We start from the raw sequence: 23,340 nt of genomic DNA on the forward strand, positions 1-23,340 counted from the left end.
GTAATATGTGTGAGCCACAACATTTGTTTTCTAAAATTAGAACAAAATTCTGTTTTAGCGGATATGTTTCAGGAAGGAGAAAAGCTATAAAAAAAAAGGAAGTTGCCATAGGATTACTATTTCAGATTGGTGTCAAATACCTCATTTGTTTGAACTGTTTCAACACAGGAAGGTGTTATGTATTCTCCTACAAAGTTTTCATCTGGGAGCGCTCCCATGAAAAAATGTACAAAACCACCCAAAAGAGGATATATTTGAATTATTGCTTTATAGAACTTCTCTCAATAAGGTAGTTACTAAAAAGTATGAGACAAATGAGTAAAGATTAATTTAGCAAAAACAAGTTCAGAAGTACATGGATTATCACTTGAGGTTCCTCATTACATGACAAAGTTGTTTTTTCAACAAAAAATCATTTGTTAGAAACTTACTGTGATCAATGAAAACAATTTAATACCTTTTTTTGTTTTTGTTTTTGCTGAGGAAGTTTCACCCTGAGCTAACATCCGTTGCCAATCTTCCTCTTTTTTTTGCTTGAAGAAAACTGGCCCTGAGCTAGCATCTAGCCAATCTTCCTCTATTTTGTATATGGGATGCTGCCATAGCATGGCTGTCAAGTGGTGTAGGTCCACACCTGGGATCTGAACCTGCGAACCTGGGCTGCTGAAGTGGAGTGGGCTGAACTTAACCACCATGCCACAGGGCCAGCCCAAATTTAATACCCTTTAAAAATATCTTTTTGGAAAGTTGATGATTCCTCTTTTTAAGTACACACTTTATTTTTATTTGGATTACAGGAAGGCATAGACAGTAATCCTTTACTAAAGCTTCATGTTCTTTTTTTTTCAGTTCTAAATTTAACTGTGAACGTTTACACCAGGCTCAATTAAAAACATTAAGTTTTCTCTCCTCCTTTTCCCATGGCAGAAAGTAAAACCTGAAAAATGTCAGAGTGGAAAGGAAAAGAAAATTCAACCGTAACTTACTACCTTAGACAACTCCGATTAAGAAATCCCATCTGATAGTAACTTCGATATTTACTTAAGTATGGCAATGAAATTTGAAAAAAATCACATTCCACTTGACATAATGTGACTTACTGAGCCAATATGGATTTAGCCACACTGAAATTTCAAGGAAGCAATATGATTATAAATTAACATTAATTCGCTTCTAAGATTTTTGTGAAAAAGTATTGTACACATCAACAGCGCAAAGTAGCATAGTTATCTAGATAATAATCCATACCTGAATATTTCTGACAGAGAGCCAGAGTGTGGTGTTCACTGCAGGAAGTAAAATTCCACGTCCCAGTATAAGGAGACTTTTGGAGATTGAGCATGAGAGCACAGTAGTAGGGGAAATCTTCTTCAAAAATCTAAAGAGAAAGGCAAATATGCACAAGCAATCGGGAAAGGAAAAGTCTGAAGATCCTAGCAAGAGAACTTTATATTCCAAATTGGATTTTCCCCCTGTAAGAAACTTCCATTAAGGAGCTGACCATGAAATCATTAAGAAAACCCTCATAAACTTTCAAAGCATGGAAAAAGGGCAATTAACTATAGAAATTATAAAACAAAATAGTCACCATATTGATAATATATCTTCAAAACAGATAAAGAAAAACTGTTAGAAATAAGATGAAAACACAATTATAGCAATATTTAATACACTGCTATCATTCTTGATATTTAGGTTGATTATTAATTCAACTTATTAGATGTTCATAAACTTTTTATAATGACAAACTGTGTACCACCCAACAGAGAACTCACCTTAAAGCTTTGATCCTATACTAGTCACTATAAAAACTTCCATAAATAAAAGTATCTATCTAGATTTCATTCTCTGACCACAAATCAATAATACTAGACATGAAAATTTATCAAAGTATATTGTCCCTATACTTTTCTGTATGTTTGAAACAAAGCACACTTAGAAAAATAAGAAAAGTAAGCTTATCCTAGGAGCTACAAATTAAAACACACACACATTCACTACTCAATAAACATTAAAGTAAAAACAAAATAAAATAATTACAGGACAGAATAATAAGAGAACTATTATAAGGGATATGAGTAAAACTTTATGTGGAGGCAAATGTGTATTATTAAATGTATTCTGTTTTTTAAAGAAAGATGAACTAAGAATTCAATGTAGGAGATGAGAAAATCAGCAAAAATATAACTCCAAGAAGAACAGGATAGAAAAATATAGTAGTATTTGTAGATATGTCTCAAGCAATAGGAGTAGAGGTTGGAGAAGAGGGAGGAGAAAGCAATAACATAGAGCAGTGTTTGTAAAAATCTAAATAAGAAAAAGGTAAAAACAACTGAAATAAGATAGGGAGATTTAAGAAGATAATAGCATACACAAATTTATTCTAATACATTTGAAAATCTAAATGAAACAGACAACTTTCTTGCAAAATACAAATTAACATAACTGCTATAAGGAGAAGTGGAAACACCAAAATGTACCAGTAACTTTACAGAAAATTGAAATTAATAATATCTCATTTTTAAAACTATAGGTCAGGTACTGTGCTAAAAGCTTTAAATGAATTATCTTATGTAATCCCCACATTGTATTGCAGGTACAAAAGCATCAGAAATTACAGACGAAAAATTGAGGCTTAAGCAAAGTTAAGTGAACTTCCAAAGGCACACTGAATGGCTGAATGGAATTCAAACCCAGACAGCCTGACCCTAGAGTTTAGGCCCTCAGCTATGCACCAAATCCCTGTATTATTAAAAAATCATCTCTGAAAAGGGTTCTAACATCACATGGTTTGCAGGTAGTTCCTTCAAACTCCCTGTCTTTAGGGAAAGATGATTCCCCAGGCTGAGTCATAATTTCACAACACAAAGGCAGAAAGTTACCCAGTTCATCTTATGAAGCTGACATGATCAGAAAAAAAACCTGACAATATGGCATAAAAATTTAACTCTCAAGAACAGAGATGAAAACATTCCCAAACAAAATTCTAACAATCTAACTCAGTAGAACAGTAAAATAATAATCTACTCTGAGCAGCTAGATTTTATGACAAGAAGATAAAGACAGTTTAATATACCACTTATTAATGTATGATACCATATATCAATAGGCCTAATGGGAAAAACTAAACGACAATTTCAATACATGCTGGAAACAAGTTTTAGGAAATCCAGTACTTATTCCTGAATAAAAATTCTAAATAAGCTAGTTATAGAATGATATATCTTAAAGAGTCAACATCATATATAACAATGAAAGGCTGGAGACAGTCCCATTAAAGTCCAGATCAAGTCTAGAATGGTATTGATTACTCCTGGTATTGACTACGGTCCTGGAAGTCCCACCATATGTAATAAAGCATGAACTGGTATTTGCAAATTATGACTATCTCATTAGGAAACCCAAGAAAATTTAGTGAAAAACTTTGAGAAGAAATAAGAGCTTTTAGTAAGACAGATGCCTATGAAATAAATATATAAAAATCCCCAATCACTTTCCTACATATCAGTAAAAAAAATCAAGGGGCTGGCCTGGTGGTGCAGTGGTTAAGTTCCTGAGCTCTGCTTTGGTGGCCCAGGGTTCACTGGTTTGGATTCCAGGCACAGGTCTAGCAGCGATCATCAAGCCATGCTGTGGCAGCATCCCACATAAAATAGAAGAAGACTGGCACAGATGTTAGCTTAGGGCCAACCTTCCTCAAGCAAAAAGAGGAAGATTGGCAGCAGATGTTAGCTCAGGGCCAGTCTTCCTCACCAAGAAAAAAAAAAAGAAAAGAAAAGGAAAATCAAGAAAAAGCTGCCATTCTCAATGACGACAAGAAAGAAAACTCCTATAAAAACTTCACTGAGGGCTCTAAGGGAAGACTTGAATACATGGAGAGATGTATTATATATCATATTCCTGAATTGGAAAATTAATAAAAAGATGCCAGTTCTCCCTAGATTGTTGTCAAATTCTCATCAGAAGTTTTTTATTAAATTGTTTTAGCTGGAAATTGACTAAATAATTCTAGTGTGTCTGGAAGCATGGACAAGAATAGCTAAAAGTAGTTTTTGAAAGGCATATAATAAAGGATAACTAATCTTATTATATTTTTTAAAACATGGCAAAGTTATAATATTTACATCAGTCTAATAGCTGTATAAGAGTATACCTCATACACACACACACACTTCATATATGATGAAGGAGGCATCCTATATTGCTTTTAACAAATGAAAGTGCATATGAAATAAAAGACGGTAGACAATTGGCTAGGATTAGGGAAAAGGATTCAGTATTTATTGATAACATACACCTATACCATAGATGTATCATGCTGTCAGAAAAAAAAAAGGCAACCTATAAAACAAAACGAAGAAAATATAGGCATACATTTAACTAACATTTACATGGTAGACTTTCTAACCTAAAATCAATGGAGGAAAAAAAGGAAATAAACACATTTGAACACACAACAAAAAAAATCAAAACTTATTTCTGTAATTGTTTTGGTATTCAGACCTAAAGAAAACACCTACAGAAATATTTGTAAGAAACACAGGCCAGCATATTAATATTTACATAACCATAAAATCAATAAGAAATACATTAAGGCTTTGATAAATTGGAAAAGAATAACAACATTCACACTTGATGAAATTCATATTATTATTGAATTTACAGAAATTTGTTTTCACTAGAAATCAGAGAAATATAAATGAAAATATGATATCATTTAAACTACCAAATTAGCAAGAATCTTAAAAAGATAATGCACTTCAGAAGCAATGTAGTAGAGAAGCTAAGAATGGTGCCTCTGCAGCCTCTTGGACCTGGATTTAAATGTCTACTCTGCACACATAGGCTGTGTGACTGCTGGCAAGTTATACGACTGTCTATGTCTCCACATTTTTAAGATAGGGGAGGAGTAACAGACTTTTTTACATCTTTTGTGCAGATTAAATGAAATAATGCATGTGATGCATTGGTAGACTGATCGACACATACTAGTTGCTCAACAAATGTTAGAAATTATTAATATACTAGTCTGGACAGAAGGGCAATCACAATAAATTGCTGACAAAAATACAAACTCATAAATCTTTCTGGAAAGTAATTTGGCGACCAGAGCTTTGTAACTACTTATATCTTTTGATCTGGCTATATGACTTCCAAAATCTATCTTAAGGAGGTTACTTGAAGTATAAGCAAAGATTAAAGCACTGTTTAGGATTACACAAAACTGGAAGCAACCTAAATATGAAGCATTGTTTAGGTAAATGATGGGGTATCTATTAAGAAATATTGTGCAACCATTACAATGCTTATCAGCTTCATCTTTTAATGGCATAAGAAACTACTTATAAAACTAAGAAAAGTAGAATACAACAGTGTACATATACTATGATCTTATCTATGTCAAGAAGATGCTGTATAGAAAAGCCCTACAAGAAAAAAACACTGAAATACTCATTGTGCTTTCCTAGATCAGGGTTCAAATATGGTTTGAGACTCATTTAGTAGGTCATGAAATCAATTAAGTGGATCTTGACTCACGTTTGTGATAATGAAATGGATAGGACAGGATAGGACACAGAAACTAGACTAGACTAGAGTGGAACAGAATAGAAAGAACTATCAGTGTGCTTGAGCTCTAAGGGTAAGTACTCTTTCCTGAAACTTTTGTTTCAATTCAATATTCTATTTATATCTATGTGCTCGGTGGTGATTTAAATGTATTTCTTACTATGGGTTATGGTTAAAAGTTTAAAAACTACCAGCCTAAGTGTAAGCAGGATAAGAGTCGATATTTTTCTTTACTGTATTTACTTTTCTATAACTTTCAAGTTTTCTATAATATCCAAACATTATTTTGATAGCTACTTTGTTTGCTGTTAGTGCCATGGAGTCGACTCAGACCCCTAGTGACCCTGTGTATAGCAGAGTGTAACCCTGCTCTATCTCCGTATGCCATCCTTTCATCTTCCAGCGCTCTATCAGACAATGCTCTGCTGCTATCCACAAGGTTTTCACAGCCAATTTTTTCAGAAGTGGTTGGCCAGGTCCTTCTTCCTAGTCTGTCTTAGTCTGGAAGCTCTGCTGTCTGTCTACTATGGTCCACCATGGGTGACCCTGCTTTTACGTGAAATACCAGCGGCATAGCTTTCAGCATTACAACAACATGTAGCTGCCACAGTACCACAACCGACAGATGGGCGGTGTGGTTCCTGGACCAGGAAATGAACCCGGGCTGCAGCAGTGAGAGCGCCAAATCTTAACCACTAGACCACTAGGGCTGGCCATTTACTTTGTACATAGCTACACGTGATTCAGAGTTCCCTTTGCCACCAATGTCAACCTTGAACAAAGTTACATTGCATCAGGAACATCAGCTGATTGCTGTCTAGGACATATTTTTGGAATTTGGCATAAAAGTTAATTGCTTAATCTCTGCCCTTTGTGAAAAACGTGGTTTGTATCTGGCAAATAGGGAGGACAGAAGGAATGGGCAGCAGTATCCTGGGATAGATAGTTATTGCTAATATGGTGCCTTCTTCCCTTCTATAGCTTCTTTACATTTAGCTCTTGGGGAAAAATGATCACTAATCACCAATTTTGTACTCTTTTTCTCAGGAGACTGAGGTTGACAGCCCCAAATCCCAAAATGTTAAGTAAAGCATTTCTATTTGCCTCTATTTCCAACTCACTACTTGATGGTTTTACATGGTTGTGAAATAAGTGCTACGGAATCTGATGCTAGTATGAAAACTAGGGCATCCACCTGTGGCTGTGGAGCTCCCGTTCTAACTGTTCTTCTTCCTGTGACAGCTTTATTGAGGTATAATTTATATACAGTAGAACTCACCCAGTTAAAGCACTCATTCCATAGTTTTTAGTATATTCATGGAGTTGTGCAACCATCACTCCCCATCAATATTAGGACATTTTCACTACTCAAAAAGAAAACCCCATGTCATTTAGCCATCACCTCCAATCCTTCCATCCTCCTTAGTCTTTGGCAACAACTAATCGACTTTCCATCTCTATAGATTTGCCTGTTCTGGATGTTTCATATAAATGGACTCATAAAATAGGCTCCTGTTTTTTTTTTTGTTTGTGAGGAAGATTGGCCCTGAGCTAACACCTGTTGCCAATCTTCTTATTTTTGCTTGAGGAAGATTGGCCCTGAGCTAACATCTGTGCCCATCGTCCTCTATTTTGTAAGTGGGTCGCTGGCACAGCATGGCTTGATAAGTGGTGTAGGTTTGTGCCCAGGATCTGAACCCATAAACCCAGGCTGCCAAAGTGGAGCACACTGAACTTAACTACTCCACCACTGGGCCAGCCCTAATAGGCCCTTGTTCTTAATCAAATAATTTATGAAAGACTCAGGTATTTCACAGAGCTACATAGATTACTGATTTAAAAAAACTTACATCTTTTGGTATTCTCAGCCTCCGACCAACCAATAATGGGTGAAAGTTACCATATGTCAGCTCTCTGTCATCTGTCCATTTGCTCATCCTTTCATAGGCAGTCCAGCGCAAACCAATCCATAAAGTAGCTTCCATACCCGGAAGCAAGGATGTAATAAAATCTGTTGGAAAGACATTTTTTTAGAAAGTATTTGACTTATTCAAATTAAAGATATACTAAAAATGTCAATGAATATCTCTTGCTTATTTAACTATCAGAATATAGTCTTTTACCTACTCTGTAAAAAAGTAGTTTAATAAGATTATTTTTATATGTTAATTCCCCACGGCCTCCCAAAACTAACTTGGCCCCAAATCAGAATAAAACACGTTTCCAAAACAGTTCTGCTACCTTGTTCTCTCTGGCTCAACACTGAAGGAAGGGTGCCACCATAGGAGTGACAGACGTCATTTGCTTGAGTAAATGTGAGAGACTTGCCTTTGAGCTTTAGAAAACACTGCAAATAAAGAACATATGTGAAGCATAAGATTCCAGACATGGGAAAGCTCACATAAGAAGTAAATGCCTTATCTTTTAGAGGGCTGCTAATTTTTGGTCTGTGAGACATGGAAACCTACAAAGGAGTATCATAAGAACGCAGATCTACACTCTCAATTTAAGCAATTGAAGAATGGTCTTCAAATAATTTTTTTTTAAGTCTCTCATTTGTTGAGTGCTTCCTATGTGCTAAATAGTTCACATAGTATTATCTCATTTAATTCTCACAACAAATGGGGAAACTGAGGCACAGAGAAGTTAAGTAACTTTACCCATAAGTGAAATAGCCATACAATGGTATAGCCAGCATTTATACTCTGTTCCATCTGATTTCAAAGTCTGTACTCTTAATCATCACCTCCTCATATTAAAAAAAAACATTTTTAGAGTGATGTCAGCATCATGGCAGAGTGAGCTCTCCCAGTGAACTCCTCTCTCCACAATATAATGAAAAAGACATTCATATTCCAACAGAGGACATCCTTGCAATACAAAAGACGTCTGAGAGACCCATGCAACCATATGTCGGAAGGCGGAGGTGCTGGAGTTACCTGTGGAGAAGGTGGAACAGGGTAAGAGAAAGCATTACTCACTCCCCAAAAGACTGCAATTTGGGGATTGTGCATGGCCTCCAGGAGGGAGGGAAGGGGGAGAGGGCACCCATTCACGGGACATCAAAGATCCCCAAGGTTCCTCCCAGCCTCGAGGAAAGCCCCCATCAGGGTGAAACCTATTGCAGGGGGTGACTTCATCAAGTCAACACCCCAGGAGAGCAGACAGCAAGGGCAAAGAGAGAAAACCCTGAGAACATGCAGAAGAAAGCGCTCCTCCCTCCCACCCGCCCAGTGCTGGCTCCAGCACCAGGGATCCTGGCAGAACACAGTGGGCTCAGAATATGCGGCTCTTGATCCCCACCCAGTGGTAACTGCAGCCAAATAATACCACAATGCAAAAGAATAAAGCCACGCCCTCCAGCAGTATCAAAAATTATATTAAATCTCCAGACCAAAGGAAAAAGACAAGGACTCAGAAATCAATCCTGGGGCCAGCTCCGTGGCCGAGTGGTTAAGTTTGTGTCCTCCGCTGTGGCAGCCCAGGGTTCAGATCCTGGGTGCGGACATGGCACCGCTCATCAGGCCATGTTGAGGCGGCGTCCCACATCCTACAACTAGAAGGACCAGCAGCTAAGATATACAACTGTGTACGGGGGGGCGGGGGGGGGCGTGGGGGGGTGGGGTTTGGGGAGATAAAGCAGGAAAAAAAGAAGAAGAAAGAAGAAAAGATTGGCAACAGTTGTTAGCCCAGGTGCCAATCCTTAAAAAAAAAATTAATTAAAAATAGATAAATAAATAAAAAATAATTTTAAAAAAAGAAATCAATCCTGAAGACAAAGAAATACGTAATCTAAATGACAATTCAAAACAGCTATCATCAAAAAACTCAATGAGTTAAAAAAGAATGTAGAGAAACAATTCAACAAGTTCAGGAGCTACTTCACAAAAGAGATTGAAACTATAAAGAAGAACCAATCAGAAATATTGGAGATGAAAGACACAACAGATGAAATAAAACAAAATATGGATTCCCTGAATGCTTGAGTGGATATCATCAAGGAGTGAACCAGTATAATTGAAGATAGACAGACTGAATTGCTCCAGATAGAGGAGGAGAGAGAACTGAGACTAAAAAGAAATGAAGAACGTCTCAAAGAAATATCTGACTCAGTTAGGAAATGCAACATAAGAATTATAGGTATTCAAGAGGGAGAAGAGAAAGAAAATGGGGCAGAAAGTCTGTTCAAAGAAATAATAGCAGAGAACTTTCCAAACCTGGGGAAGAAGATGGAAATCCACATGAAAGACGCTATCAGATCTCCTAAATATGTCAATGTGAAAAGACTGATTGCAAGGCATATAGTAGTGAAACTGGCAAAAGTGAATGATAAAGAAAAAATACTAAGGGCAGCAAGGCAGAAGAAAATAACCTACAAAGGAACCCCCATCAGGCTTTCAGAGGATTTCTCTGCAGAAGCCTTACAGGCTAGGAGAGACAGAAATGACATATTCAAGTCTTTGAAGGACAAAAAATTTCAGCCAAGAACACTCTACCTAGCGAAAATATCCCTCAGATATGATGGAGAAATATAAACTTTCCCAGATAGACAAAAGCTAAGGGAGTTCATACCCACAAGACCCTCCCGACCCTCCCGCCCCATGAAATCCTAAAGAAGGCCCTCATACCTGAAATAAAAAAGGGAGAAAGGGGTTTCAAAGCCTGGAGTAAAGAGATGAAAATCAGAAAATTGTAGAATTTTCAAATAAAAAGGCACAGAGTGGCAAGATGGATTAAAGAGCAAGACCCAACAATATGCTGCCTCCAGGAAGCACATCTTAGCTCCAATGACAAACACAGGCCCAGACTGAAGGGATGGAAGATGATACTCCAAGCTAATGGCAAACAAAAGAAAGCAGGTGTTGCAATACTTATATCAGACAAAGTAGACTTCATGATAAGGCATGTAAAGAGAGACAAAGAGGGACAGTATATAATGATCAAAGGGACACTCCACCAAGAAGACATAACACTTATAAATATCTATGCACCCAACACTGGAGCACCAAAGTTCATAAAGCAACTATTAACAAACCTAAAAGGAGATATTAATAATAACACAATAATAGTAGGGGACCTCAACACTCTAGTCACATCAATGGATAGATCATCTGGACAGAAAGTCAACAGGGACACAGTGGAATTAAATGAAAAGCTAGACTAGTTGGATTTAATCAATATATATAGAACACTCCATCCAAAAACAGCAGAATACACCTTCCATGTGGAATTCCATCCAGAATTCTTCTCAAGTGTGCATGTAACATACTCAAGGATAGGCTGTATGTTGGGAAACAAGGCAAGCCTCAATAAGTTTAAGAAGATTGAAATAATAACAAACATCTTTTCTGAACACAACACTATGAAGCTAGAAATTAGTTACAAGAAAAAAGCTGAGAAAGGGACAAAGATGGGGAGACTAAACAACATGCTATTGAACAACCAATGTATCATTGAAGAAACTGAAGGAGAAATCAAAAAATATCTGGAGATGAATGAAAATGAAAACACACCATACCAACTCATATAGGATGTAGCACAAGTGGTACTAAGAGGGAAATTCATCACAATACAGGCTCACCTTAACAAACAAGAAAAATCCCAAATAAGCAATCTCAAACTACACCTAACTGAATTAGAAAAAGAAGAACAAACAAAGCCCAAAGTCAGCAGAGGGAGAGAAATAATAAAAAATCAGAGCAGAAATAAACACTATTGAAACAAAAAAGGCAGTAGAAAGGATCAATGAAACAAAGAGCTGGTTCTTTGAGAAGATAAACAAAATTGACAAATCCCTAGCCAGACTTACAAAGAAGAGAGAAAGCTCAGATAAATAAAATTAGAAATGAAAGAGAAGACATTATAACAGATACCACAGAAATACAAAGGATTATAAGAGAATACTATGAAAAGCTATATGCCAACAAACTGGACAATCCAGAAGAAATGGATAAATTCTTAGCCTCTTACAACCTCCCAAAGCTGAATCAAGAAGAAATGGATAATCTGAATAGACCAATCACAAGTAAAGAGATTAAAACAATAAAAATCAAAAGCATTCCAAAAAATAAAAGCCCAGGACCAGACGGTTTCCCTGGAGAAGTCCACCAAACATTCAAAGAGGATTTAATACCTATCCTCGAGCTATTCCAAAAAATTAGGGAAGATGGAATGCTTCCTAACACATTCTATGAAGCCAACATTTTCTGCTCTGATACCAAAGCCTGACAAGGACAACATGAAAAAGGAAAACTACAGGCCTATACTGCTGATGAACATAGATGCAAAAATCCTCAACAAAATATTGGCAACCCAAATACAGCAATACATCAAAAAGATCATACATCATGATCAAGTGGAATTTATAGCAGGGACTCAGGGATGGTTTGACATCCATAAATCAATCAATGTGATACACCACATTAACAAAATGAGGAATAAAAACCACAAGATCATGTCAATAGATGCAGAGAAAGCATTTGACAAGATCCAACAGTCATTTATGATACAAACTCTTAACAAAATGGGGATAGAAGGAAATTACCTCAACATAATAAAGGCTGTATATGACGAACCCACAGCCAACATTATACTCAATGGGGAAAAACTGAAAGCCATCTTTCTCCAAACAGGAACAAGACACAGGTGCCCACTATCACCACTCTTATTCAACATAGTACTGGAGATTTTGGCCAGAGCAATTAGGCAGGAAAAAGAAATAAAAGAAATCCAAAGAGGAAATGAAGAAATTAAACTCTCACTGTTTGCAGATGATGTGATCTTATATATTGACAACCCTAAAGAATCCATTGGAAAATTACTAGAAATAATCAACAACTAGAGTAAAGTTTTAGGGTACAAAATCAACTTACAGAAATCAGTTGCATTTCTATACTCCAATAATGAACTCATAGAAAGAGAACTCAAGAATACAATTCCACTTACAATTGCAACAAAAAGAATAAAATATCTAGGAATAAATTTAACCAAGGAGGTGAAGGACTTAGACAATGAAAACTATAAGACATTATAGAAAGGAATAGATGATGACATAAAGAGATGGAAAGAGATTCCATGCACATGGATCAGAAGAATAAACATAGTTAAAATGTCCATACTACCCAAAGCAATCTACAGATTCAATGCAATCCCAATCAGAATCCCAATGACCTTCTTCACGGAAATAGAACAAAGAATCCTAAAATTCATATGGGACAACCAAAGACTCCGAATTGCTAAAGCAATCCTGAGAAAAAAAAAGAACAAAGCTGGAGGCATCAAAATCTCTGACTTCAAAATGTACTACAAAGCCATAGTAATCAAAACAGCATGGTACTGGTACAAAAACAGGCATACAGATCAAGAACAGTGGAATAGAACTGAAAGCCCAGAAATAAAACCACACATCTACAGACAGCTAATCTTCGACAAAGGTGCCAAGAACATGCAATGGAGAAAAGATAGTCTCTTCAATAAATGGTGTTGGGAAAACTGGACAGCCACATGTAAAAGAATGAAAGTAGACTATTATCTCACACCATATCCAAAAATAAACTCAAAATGGATCAAAGACTTGAAGATAAGTCCTGAAACCATAAAACTTCTGGAAGATAATATAGGTAGTACACTCTGTGACTCTGAACTTAAAGGATCTTTTCAAATACAATGTCTTCTCAGACAAGGGAAACAAAAGAAAAAATAAACAAGTGGGACTTCATCAGACTAAAGAGCTTCTGCATGGCAAAAGGAACTAGGATCAAAACAAAAAGACAACCCACCAATTGGGAGAAAATATTTGCAAATCATATATCTTTCAAGGGGTTAATCCCCATAATATATAAGGAACTCACACAACTGAACAACAAAACAACAAACAGCCAGATCAAAAAACGGGCAGAGGACATGAACAGACATTTTTCCAAAGAATATATACAGGTGGCCAATGAAAACATGTTCAACATCACTAACCATCAGGGAAATGCAAATCAAAACTACACTAAGATACCACCTTACGCCTCTTAAAACGGCTATAACCACTAAGACTAAAAATAACAAATATTGGAGAGGTTGTAGAGAAGGAGGAACCCTCATAAACCGCTGGCGGGAATGCGAACTGGTGCAGCCATTATGAAAAACAGCATGGAGATTCCTCAGAAAACTAAAAATAGAAATACCATATGACCCAGCTATCCTACTACTGGGTATCTACCCAAACAACTTGAAGTCAACAATCCAAAGTAACATATGCACCCCTATGTTCGTTGCAGCACTATTCTCAATAGCCAAGATGCAGAAACAATCCAAGTGCCCATTGACCGACAATTGGATAAAGAAGATGTGGTATATATATAGAATAGAATACTACTCAGCCGTAAAAAAAGACAAAACCATCCCATTTGCAACAACATGGATGGACCCGGAGGGTGTGATGTTAAGCGAAATAAACCAGACTGAGAAAGACAAACACCAGATGATTTTACCCATATGTGGAAGAAAAACAAGCACATGGACAAAGAGATCAGTTCGGTGGTTACCAGGGGAAGGGGGGTGGGGAGTGGGCACAGGGGGTGAAAAGGAGCACTTTCATGGGAACGGACAAGAAATAATGTACAGCTGAAACTTCACAATGATGTAAACTATTACAAACTCAATAAAAAAATAAATTTTTTTTAAAAACCACATTTTTAAAGAAATTATCTCCTTGTCTTTCGGCAGAATATTTTAATTCAAATTTACATCAACCATGTAAATTACTTTGGTCCCAGTACTTTGGGGAACAAAAAAGATTGTCTTAATTTTAAAAAGCCAAAATATACTCCGAATATTATAACTTTACTGCAGATTGCTTTCAGCTGTCAGACACATCTCTTCCTTTTTCTTTTTGATATTATGACCATGTTAGTGTAGAGTGGTATGTCCCAAAGTGTGTTTCTTGAAACATTCTATAAAATGTTTTTTTCAGCCTACTTACAGACTTGAATGGCCAATGATATATGCCTTTGGATGGCTTCTAGAAAAGACTCTAGAGAGAACACTCTGAATTTGACCTTGGCAGCCTTATGTTAAAAATGGTGGAAGAGATGGGTGGCCTGGTGGCATAGTGGTTGAGTTCATGCACTCTGCTTCAGCGGCCAAGAGTTTGCAGGTTAGGATCCCCAGGCAGGGACCTACACACCGCTCATCAAGCCATGCTGTGGCAACGTCCCATATACTTTAAAATAGAGGAAGACTGGCACAGATGTTAGCTCAGGGACAATCATCCTCACTAAAAAAAAAATGCAGAAGAGAAAAACAAAAGGAGCCTGGTTTCAGGGCCAGCCTGATGGCGTAGCCGTTAAGTTCACGCGCTCCACTTCAGTGGCCTGGGGTTTGCCAGTTTGGATCCCAGGCATGGACCTGGCATTGCCCGTCAAGCCATGCTGTGTCAGGTGTCCCACATATAAAATAGAGGAAGATGGGCACAGATGCTAGCTCAGGGCCAATCTTCCTCAGCAGAAAGAGGAGGAATGCGGTGGATGTTAGCTCAGGGCGAGTCTTCCTCAAAAAAAAGGAGTCTGGTTTCAAAGACATCATGAAGCTTCCACACCAACTACAACCTGCTTACCTTCAAACTTCTTTTATGTGAGAGAATAAATGCTTTAACATACTCTAGCATTCTCTCTTTTTAGCAGCCAAATGCATTTCCTAAGAGAGACATATACCACCATGGATTATGCCCCTCAAAGAGGCAGACATAGAAAGCAGCACTTCCCAAACCTATTTAATCATAAACCCCCCTTTGAAGGCAAGATCACTGATTAACACTTTGTTAGCATACATGTAGTTCCCAAAAAGTAGTTTGGGAAATGCTGGTCTAATTTGATTGGTAGATGCTGCTTGGATGTTTTCCTTCGGGGGAAAATTTATCAGGCAGAAATTAAGTCAGTTTCCTACATGCCATAGAGACAGTCCTGACCATTCAATGTATCACTATCCATTGACAGATCAACTTCAGCGACAGAAGTGTTAGTACTGATAGAATAGGAACGCAGTACTTGGACAGACCTGTAGGCATGACTAACTTGAAAGATAACTCGGTTTCCGGCAGTGTAGAGAATCAGGTGAGATGCTGAGATATGCAGAGGCTATCTTAGTCAAGTTATTTGATGGGTTGTCCTTCTGCCACAGGCCATACAACCATCATAAAAGCAATCATTATTTGCATAAAGCAGCAATTCTCTTTTTACCTTATTCTGAAAAGGAGTCCAATCCCCAGAGCATTGTACTTTAGCTGCAGAGTCTGGACTATATTTCTCTAATGAAGATACATTATATTTTTCACAGACGAAGGGCAACTTGATACTACAGTCTGCTGGTTTATTTAAGTCTGAGAAATGAAAAGCAGGATTACTGTGGTGAGAATTTTCCATTCAGCACACTTTAAAAAACAATCCCCTAGTAAAGAAAGTCTCGTTAAGTCAGTCTTTCCCAAATGGTTAAAATATATTCCTTTTCTTCCCTAGCCATTTTTGCCTTCTATTATTATTCGTATCAGTAGGTTATAGCACACCAAAATTGGGTATAAAAATGCACACATGTGATGTAATGACCACTGTTTCCATAGTTCCTGATGGCAGGAAGTAAGAAGAAAGCCGAAGAAGGCTAATGAGGGGAAAAGGACCTAAACTGTATTTAGAACTCTGCCTGTTCATCTGTGCAAATTTGTCTGTATGCTTATCAGTTACGAAAGTGGCAAGTTTATTTCTTAAGTAACCACTTTAGGATAAAGGAAGTCAAAATATTCACAGTGAAAAGCACCTTTATTTGCATTTGGAATTTGAGCTATTGTCATTAGCAATAAATCAGAATAAGATAAAGCTACCGAACATATAACGCAAAGGAAAACAAGATTAAGCTATAATTGAACCTGAAGCTCATATACTACATAGTCAACACGAAAGGATTCGGAATTTACTTTACCGCTAAACCAACTCCTGGCAGACAAGTACAAGCATTCCTCCCCAAAGGTTATAGGGATGTGACGCCATGGATATCGTGAGCTGAAAGAAAATGAGAGATTCGACAATTCGTAATGTACTTACATGTCCCAGTCTGTTTTTTACTGTAAGTAATTTGAATTCTAAATTTAACGTTATGTCATTTTCTTGACGCTAACATGCAAAAGACTTGGTTTTGCTAGTCTAGGCAGTATATGGCTTAACATTCAAAACGAATTATAAATAGAAATCCACTTGGTAAAAGGGAATTTTGGACTGCTTCTTTTAAATGATAACTTTACAAAGGCAGCGTCAATGATGTCACATACTATAAAAAACGACGATTTGTTGGCTGCTCACTTCTCACCCACCACTTCTGTTCATCACCAGATATCTGAAAAACAAACCAAACACCCATCCTTACATGTGCTGAATTTTCTAGAACGGGTTTTATTTAAATACCCTGTCCTACCATAACCACAAACCACCACAATTTCCAGGCATTCCATTACTTTGGTCTCTAAAGTATACAAACCAGGTAAAGAAGTTTGAAAAGTAGTTTGAAAACTGTTTGTATATTCTCAGGCCCTATTTTACGTCCAGAAAATATGGTCACAATAATGTATGTCCCTGCATACATTCTTGGGACATACAGTGTCCTATTGCAACTAAGTATAAATTTTAAAAGATACGTTATTTTTCCTCCAAAAAGCTATTTTGCAAAGTTAGATATTAGTAGAAACAGAAACTCAAGTTAACTATAAAGCTAACTTCTAGTAAAAAGTATGACAAGGAATTAAAATGATTTATATTATCTATTGATGCTCATCTTATAAATTGACATTTATAACTAATTGTAAATACTCTAAAACATTAAGCAACTCTATTTAACTGTTCTAACTTGAAATAACGAATTTGGATGTCAGTGAGCAAATTTTACTTTAGAGGACCATTTAACTTTTGTAGATTTTTAAAATATTTTTTAATGGAAAAAATATAAGAAAAACATTAAAAAATATATTCTTTTACATTACATTTGCTATTTTGTTTTTGATGGCTCTTAGTCCTACAAAAGATGTCACAGTAGCCAGAGAACTGTGATTGCTAGCACAATACAGGACGGCTTCTTCGTAGTTTAAGTGAGGATCAGCAACAAACCAATATTCACTCCCTTCTACTATAACTGGTGGTCCATGAATTCCCGCACGCTCTAAAGAGGAAGAAGATGAGAGTTATGACTATGCAAACTAAACTGTACCCTCTAAACACGGACTAACGTTCCAAATTATTTATAAATAGTAATTTACTAATAGTAATAGTAATCCATTTAGATTAGTAGTTCTCTCTGGTCAGGGCAGTGCTGCCTGGAAGAAACCAAGGATTCCTGAGCCAGTGAGTGACTCTGACATCCTCCTGAACTCACAGAGAAGGACAAACCCAGCCTCATAGCCTCATCCCAAACCAGCCAATCACCTTCCCCGCCTGGAGGCATTTCATCTCATTTGAAGACGTGATAGAGAAGAAGCTGGCACTTAGGCCTGGGCTTAAATAATTAACAAAATACATCACTGAAAAGGCAAAAGCAGCTTTGGCTAAATTTTAGTTTTCTTAACTCACCTGGATTGTACCAGTCTGGTGTTTTTGGCAAACGGCCTGTAAAAGGAAGAAAATAAGTGGCTTAAGTTTAGTATCCAATTACAGATCACGGCATATCCTAAGTAGGGCCTTTTACGTAACCCAGAAGACTTGCACCATTGTTGAAGCTTGTCCATTTCTGGCCAAATCATTTCCCTTCATGTTACAATCACTTCAGTTTGAATTTTGTGGGGCCTATGCTTAAAGTTGTTTTAGCAGCAACCAAAAAGGCAGATCTGTTAAATATTAATAAAGTATTACTAGCAGTTCTCTACCTTGTATCATGGAAGTCACAAAGGAAGACCAGATGGATAAAATATAGCTAATAATTAAATAGTACAAATAAGTAAATGATGATAATATATACATTACATAGAAGCACTAAGGAATATGCACCAGAATTATCATCATTGTCGGATGTGGTTATTCAGGAATCACATCTCCATCTAATGGAATTTGAGTAATTGCTCTGTAAACCCAGGTTGGTAGAGTTTACTGTGTCCCAGGATATCCTTGGAAACAATGTACAATGATCCAGTACCGAACTTTTTGAGAAGGCGAGAGACACAACTGAGAGAAGAATAAAAATCAGGGGCCCGCCCGGTGGCGTAGTGGTTAAGTTCACACATTCTGCTTCGTTCGGTGGCCTGGGGTTTGCCAGTTCGGATCCTGGGTGCGGACCTATGAAACGCTTATAAAGTCATGCTGTGGTAGGCGTCCCACATATAAAGTAGAGGAAGATGGGCACAGATGTTAGCTCAGGGCCAGTCTTCCTCAGCAAAAAGAGGAGGATTGGTGGCAGATGTTGGCTCAGGGCTAATCCTACTCAAAAAAAAAAAAAAAAAAAAAGAGGAAATACAGCACTTAAGAAGAATCATGGGCTTTGAGGTTGGGTGGGTCAGTGTTCCAATGCCCTCAGACACTTTGCTGCTGCAGTACTTTGGATAGTTGCTTAATTCCTTGAGCCTTAACTTTCTATTCTGTAAAAACAAGACTCTACTACCTAACTCACAAAGACAGTTTGAAGATCAGGTAAGATGCCCCTATGGAAGCACCCAGCACAGGTGCAGGCACAGAGCAGTTCTTCCCAGGACACTAGTTGCTTTCCTTTTCCTTTTCATTCTGGCCGTAGGTTACACTGGTTTCAAGTCAAAGATGTAATATGACGAATCTTGGAAATTAGAATGTAAAACAGGTGGTTTTAATTTTACTGTTGAATCAGGGCCTGATGCATGGGAAGACCCTACTCAGAGAACTGCGTACATATACAGTATCCTTGGTTTCTCCGTCTGAGGCAGTTCTCTGCATATTGGATACTGTCCATAAACAATCCTGCAAATCAGTTAAAAATATACATAGTTTCTTATTTGTAATCTTGTCAAAGACTTCTGTCTATTTGTGTGTTGGAGGAAGCTATGTCTAACCTTCAAATTTCTCTAAATTAGTGAGAAAAGCAGAACACAAGGTGTTTTTTACACTAGATTACAAATATGTGTGTACAAGGTATCAAGAAATATAATATAAAAAACTTTTTGTTTGGGTAGTGGCATTAAAGGTAATCTTCCTAAAAACATTTTTATGAGCCCTATTTTTGATACTGTTTTCTCAATTAAAACAAGAACACAGTCATGCCTTGCTTAACAATGAGGATACATCTGAGAAACGCGTCACTAGGCAATTTCATTGTGTGAACATCATAGAGTGTACTTACACAAACCTAGATGGTGTAGCCTACTACACACCTAGGCTATATGGTGCTAATCTTATGGGACCCCTGTCATATATGCGGTCCACTGTTGACCGAAACATCGTTATGCAGTGCATGACTGTATTTAAAAAGGATATAGATCTATAGAGGTTATGGCTATTTAAAATTTTTACATTGTCAGAATATCCCTTCTAGAGAAGCAGAGTCTAATTAGAACCAGCTGGATCAGGTAATCAATAGTCAAGAGGTAGAGAAAAGGTATGATAATTTAGGCTATTGAAGAGGTAAACTGCTTTAAGAAAATGCAAAAATACAGATTAATATAGAGTGTCAAGTTGAGCAGACTTTGTTTGGCTGCTCTAACACCCAAGAAAAGATCAAAGCAGGTGAATGTAACACATGTAATTTAGAAATTCAGGCACTATCAAAGAAGAGTTAACCTTTAAACTCTGGATCAAACAATCATTAATTGCTTCAAATGATCGTGAATAGGCTGAGACAGGAAGTTCTTTAGTTTTTAATTTTGTTTCTGCATGGGGAAAGCAGGGATGCAATTATTTAGAAGATTTATTTATTTGGTTAATTGATTTATATTTGCTAAGTTAGTTAATTCCCTTCTCTTTTGTTTAAAATAAAAATATATAAAAAAGAAAAAAGGTGGGCCAGCCCAATGACATAGTGGTTAAGTTTGCACACTCCGCTTCAGCAGCCTGGGGTTCACAGGTTGGGGTCCAGGGTGTGGACTTGTCAAGCCATGCTTTGGCACCATCCCACATAAAATAGAGGAAGATTGGCACAGATGTTAGCTCAGCAACAGTCTTCCTCAAGCAAAAAGAGGAAGACTGGCAACAGATGTTTGCTCAGGGCCAATCTTCCATACCAAAAAAAAAAAAAAAAAAAAGAAAGAAAGAAAAGAAAAGAATAAAGGAAACCACATACTCTTTGTAATGTTTCCTGTGTTTACTGGTTTGTCATTTCTAAGGTTGCTCTGGTGTAAACTCTTGGATCTGCCCCACCACTCAAACAGGAGGCAGCAGGTAGCAGCTACCATGTGGGCATTATTGGAGGGAGCAATGACACTCTCTGTGGCATGCTAACAAATGCCAAAGACTAATGGGAGCGTCACCACTAATGCTTCAAACCAGAGACATTGTCCAAATTAATTATATATATTATTTACTTTTCCATCTGTGTGAAGGGTATACAAACTGATTTTCCTTTGTTTCTCCCTCAGGTTTTATCAAATAATCAGGAATAATTCAAGTACAATTTCTCCTTTGGAAAACCCCATCAACACACACACACACAATCCCCTTTTTATTAATGGCCTGCCAATTTGCCTTTGCGCAAGAGACTTGCCAGTTACTGTATCAGATGTCACATTGAAGCTTTTTTAAAGGCCTTTTTTAAGGAAAAAGAACAATTAGAAGAACTATCTTCTAATACTAGTTCCACGATGTAACCTTCAGGTTCTTTGAGAACTTGTAGGAGGATATACCTTTAGTTTCCATGATCTGTTTACATTCAGTTCAGAAATTCATTTTAGAGTTTTCTGTGCATTTACCACTAATTAATTTAACATATTCAATAAAAATTATTTAAAAACAATTTGGGAGTAATCTCAACATTTTCCTTAATATTTCTTTAACATTTCCCTAGTAAAAAGCTAAGTAAAAGGAAATCTATTTATTTTCTCTCCTTTTTGTCACCAAAGCCTCTACTATCAAGCTAACTGGTTTCCCGAATTGGAATTTGAATTCCATAAACTATCAGCAGTTTTGGAGTTCATTGAAAATTGCTTCTACATTTTACAGGGACCTGCCAAATTTTGATTTCTTGACTCTTGTCACATGCTTCCCAAGCTTATCTTCATTTTGCATCAATATAAAAATTAAAATGATTTCATCTGCTATATGTCTTCTTTTACTTGAAATAATCTTTCATTCCAAAATCTAATCTCTCTAAATTAGCCTTAAATTTTATCTTCCATACAAACACTTTCATGATCCAAGAGGAAGGTACCATCTTATTCCAATAACCCAGCCTTCTGCTAGGGGTAGGAGTCAGGCAGGATAAAGCTTAATACATTAACTGCACCTTCCTAGGCTTTTTAAAATTATAATTATAGACAAAATGCTCTCTTAGGTACTTTTGGTTCGGCATTCACAGTGTTCACATGAGAAGACTGTGAAAAGGAATAACTGCCACTTACCTTTTGGAATCTGGCACAGCCATTCAAGTTTCGCATCACAAGCAAAAGGCCTTAAATAAATAAATTCCCTGTCCTCATGGTAAAACCAGCTTCTTCGCCATGGGTTATGAACGACCTAAAGAAGGAAGAGGATTGCAAAATATTTTGATGTTGATGCAGCCCTTATAAAACACTAAACTTTAAGCCCTGTGGTCTTTAACTCTATTTTAGCTCTAGCACCTAAGATATTTGTTTATTGAATGAACACACGAATAAACACAGTGTTTAAACAGGAAGAGCCTAAGAAAGAGCCTTCAAAGGGCTGATAAAGGGAATATAAGGTCATGTTTACGTCCAAATGAAAATTATCAGGTTTTTTGTTTTTGTTTTTGTTGATACAAAACTGTAGGATCTCACACCTTTAAATTTGGGAAAGATCAAGCTAGAAAAGAATATTTACTTCAGTGGTTTCCAAACACTAGGCTGTTATTAAAGCAGATCCATAAAAAAGTGATATAAAGGTCTGGCACCAGGAGCCCACATTCCTTCTTTGGTGTGGCTCTGCATTGTTAGGATGTTATCCTCCTCCACGTGGTCCAAGGTGGTTCTCTAAAAATTTCAATCAGCAAGGAAGAGAGAAAGGAGAGGGGAGGGCACGATCTGGGAGGAGCATCCATCACTTTTTGGACTGTTTTCTCTTAAGGCCAAGATTCTGGTGGGTACTGTGGCAGGTGAGGTAAGATACTCCTTGCAGATCACTGCCCTGGCTGGCCTAGTTCCTGTTGCACGCTGCACCAGTGTTTCCTCTATTTAGTTTTTTCGTAGATTTTCAAATCTCTTCACACATGGGGACTCTACTTACATAGACATAGTATAGTTTATTGCATCAATGTTCTGGAAACTTCACAAGCTTCTCTGAAGTTTTCGCCTTTCCATATGTTAAACTGGGAATTCTACAAAAATGGTATGATACTATACACTTTATTACTAGAAGTTACTTTGTAAACAGTGCTTTCCAATGGCCTCTCAGTTCTTTGTCTCAACCTTCCTGTAACACTTCTGGTCAACCACCTTCTTGAATCTCTTTCTTGGACTTACAGAGCAAAGATATTATCTATATGTCTCTTCCTTCCACATCTTCTTACATTTTACAATTGGCAATTCCCCCAAATCTACTTATTGGCCCTTTGTACTTTTTTAAATATACAATTTCCATTCAACTCCAGTCTCTTGATTTCAACTTCCTATATAGGATATTTCTT

At 37.0% G+C, this 23,340-nt stretch overlaps 1 protein-coding gene across 3 annotated transcripts in view; it reads right to left on the bottom strand.

Moving 5' to 3' along the window:
* Positions 1-23,340, bottom strand: part of LY75 (lymphocyte antigen 75) — a 130,214-nt gene that overhangs the window by 63,087 nt on the left and 43,787 nt on the right. For all 3 annotated transcript variants that reach the window (XM_014732232.3, XM_070240593.1, NM_001301255.1), the window contains 9 exon segments: positions 22,100-22,214; positions 18,162-18,197; positions 17,579-17,754; positions 16,874-16,938; positions 16,528-16,607; positions 15,795-15,934; positions 7,810-7,915; positions 7,419-7,579; positions 1,249-1,378 (listed from right to left, as the gene is read on the bottom strand). In XM_014732232.3, coding sequence (XP_014587718.1) covers positions 1,249-1,378; positions 7,419-7,579; positions 7,810-7,915; positions 15,795-15,934; positions 16,528-16,607; positions 16,874-16,938; positions 17,579-17,754; positions 18,162-18,197; positions 22,100-22,214 — 1,009 coding nt within the window.

This window comes from Equus caballus, chromosome 18 (assembly GCF_041296265.1).
Source record: "Equus caballus isolate H_3958 breed thoroughbred chromosome 18, TB-T2T, whole genome shotgun sequence".
In the NCBI taxonomy this organism is placed as follows: Eukaryota; Metazoa; Chordata; class Mammalia; order Perissodactyla; family Equidae; genus Equus; species Equus caballus.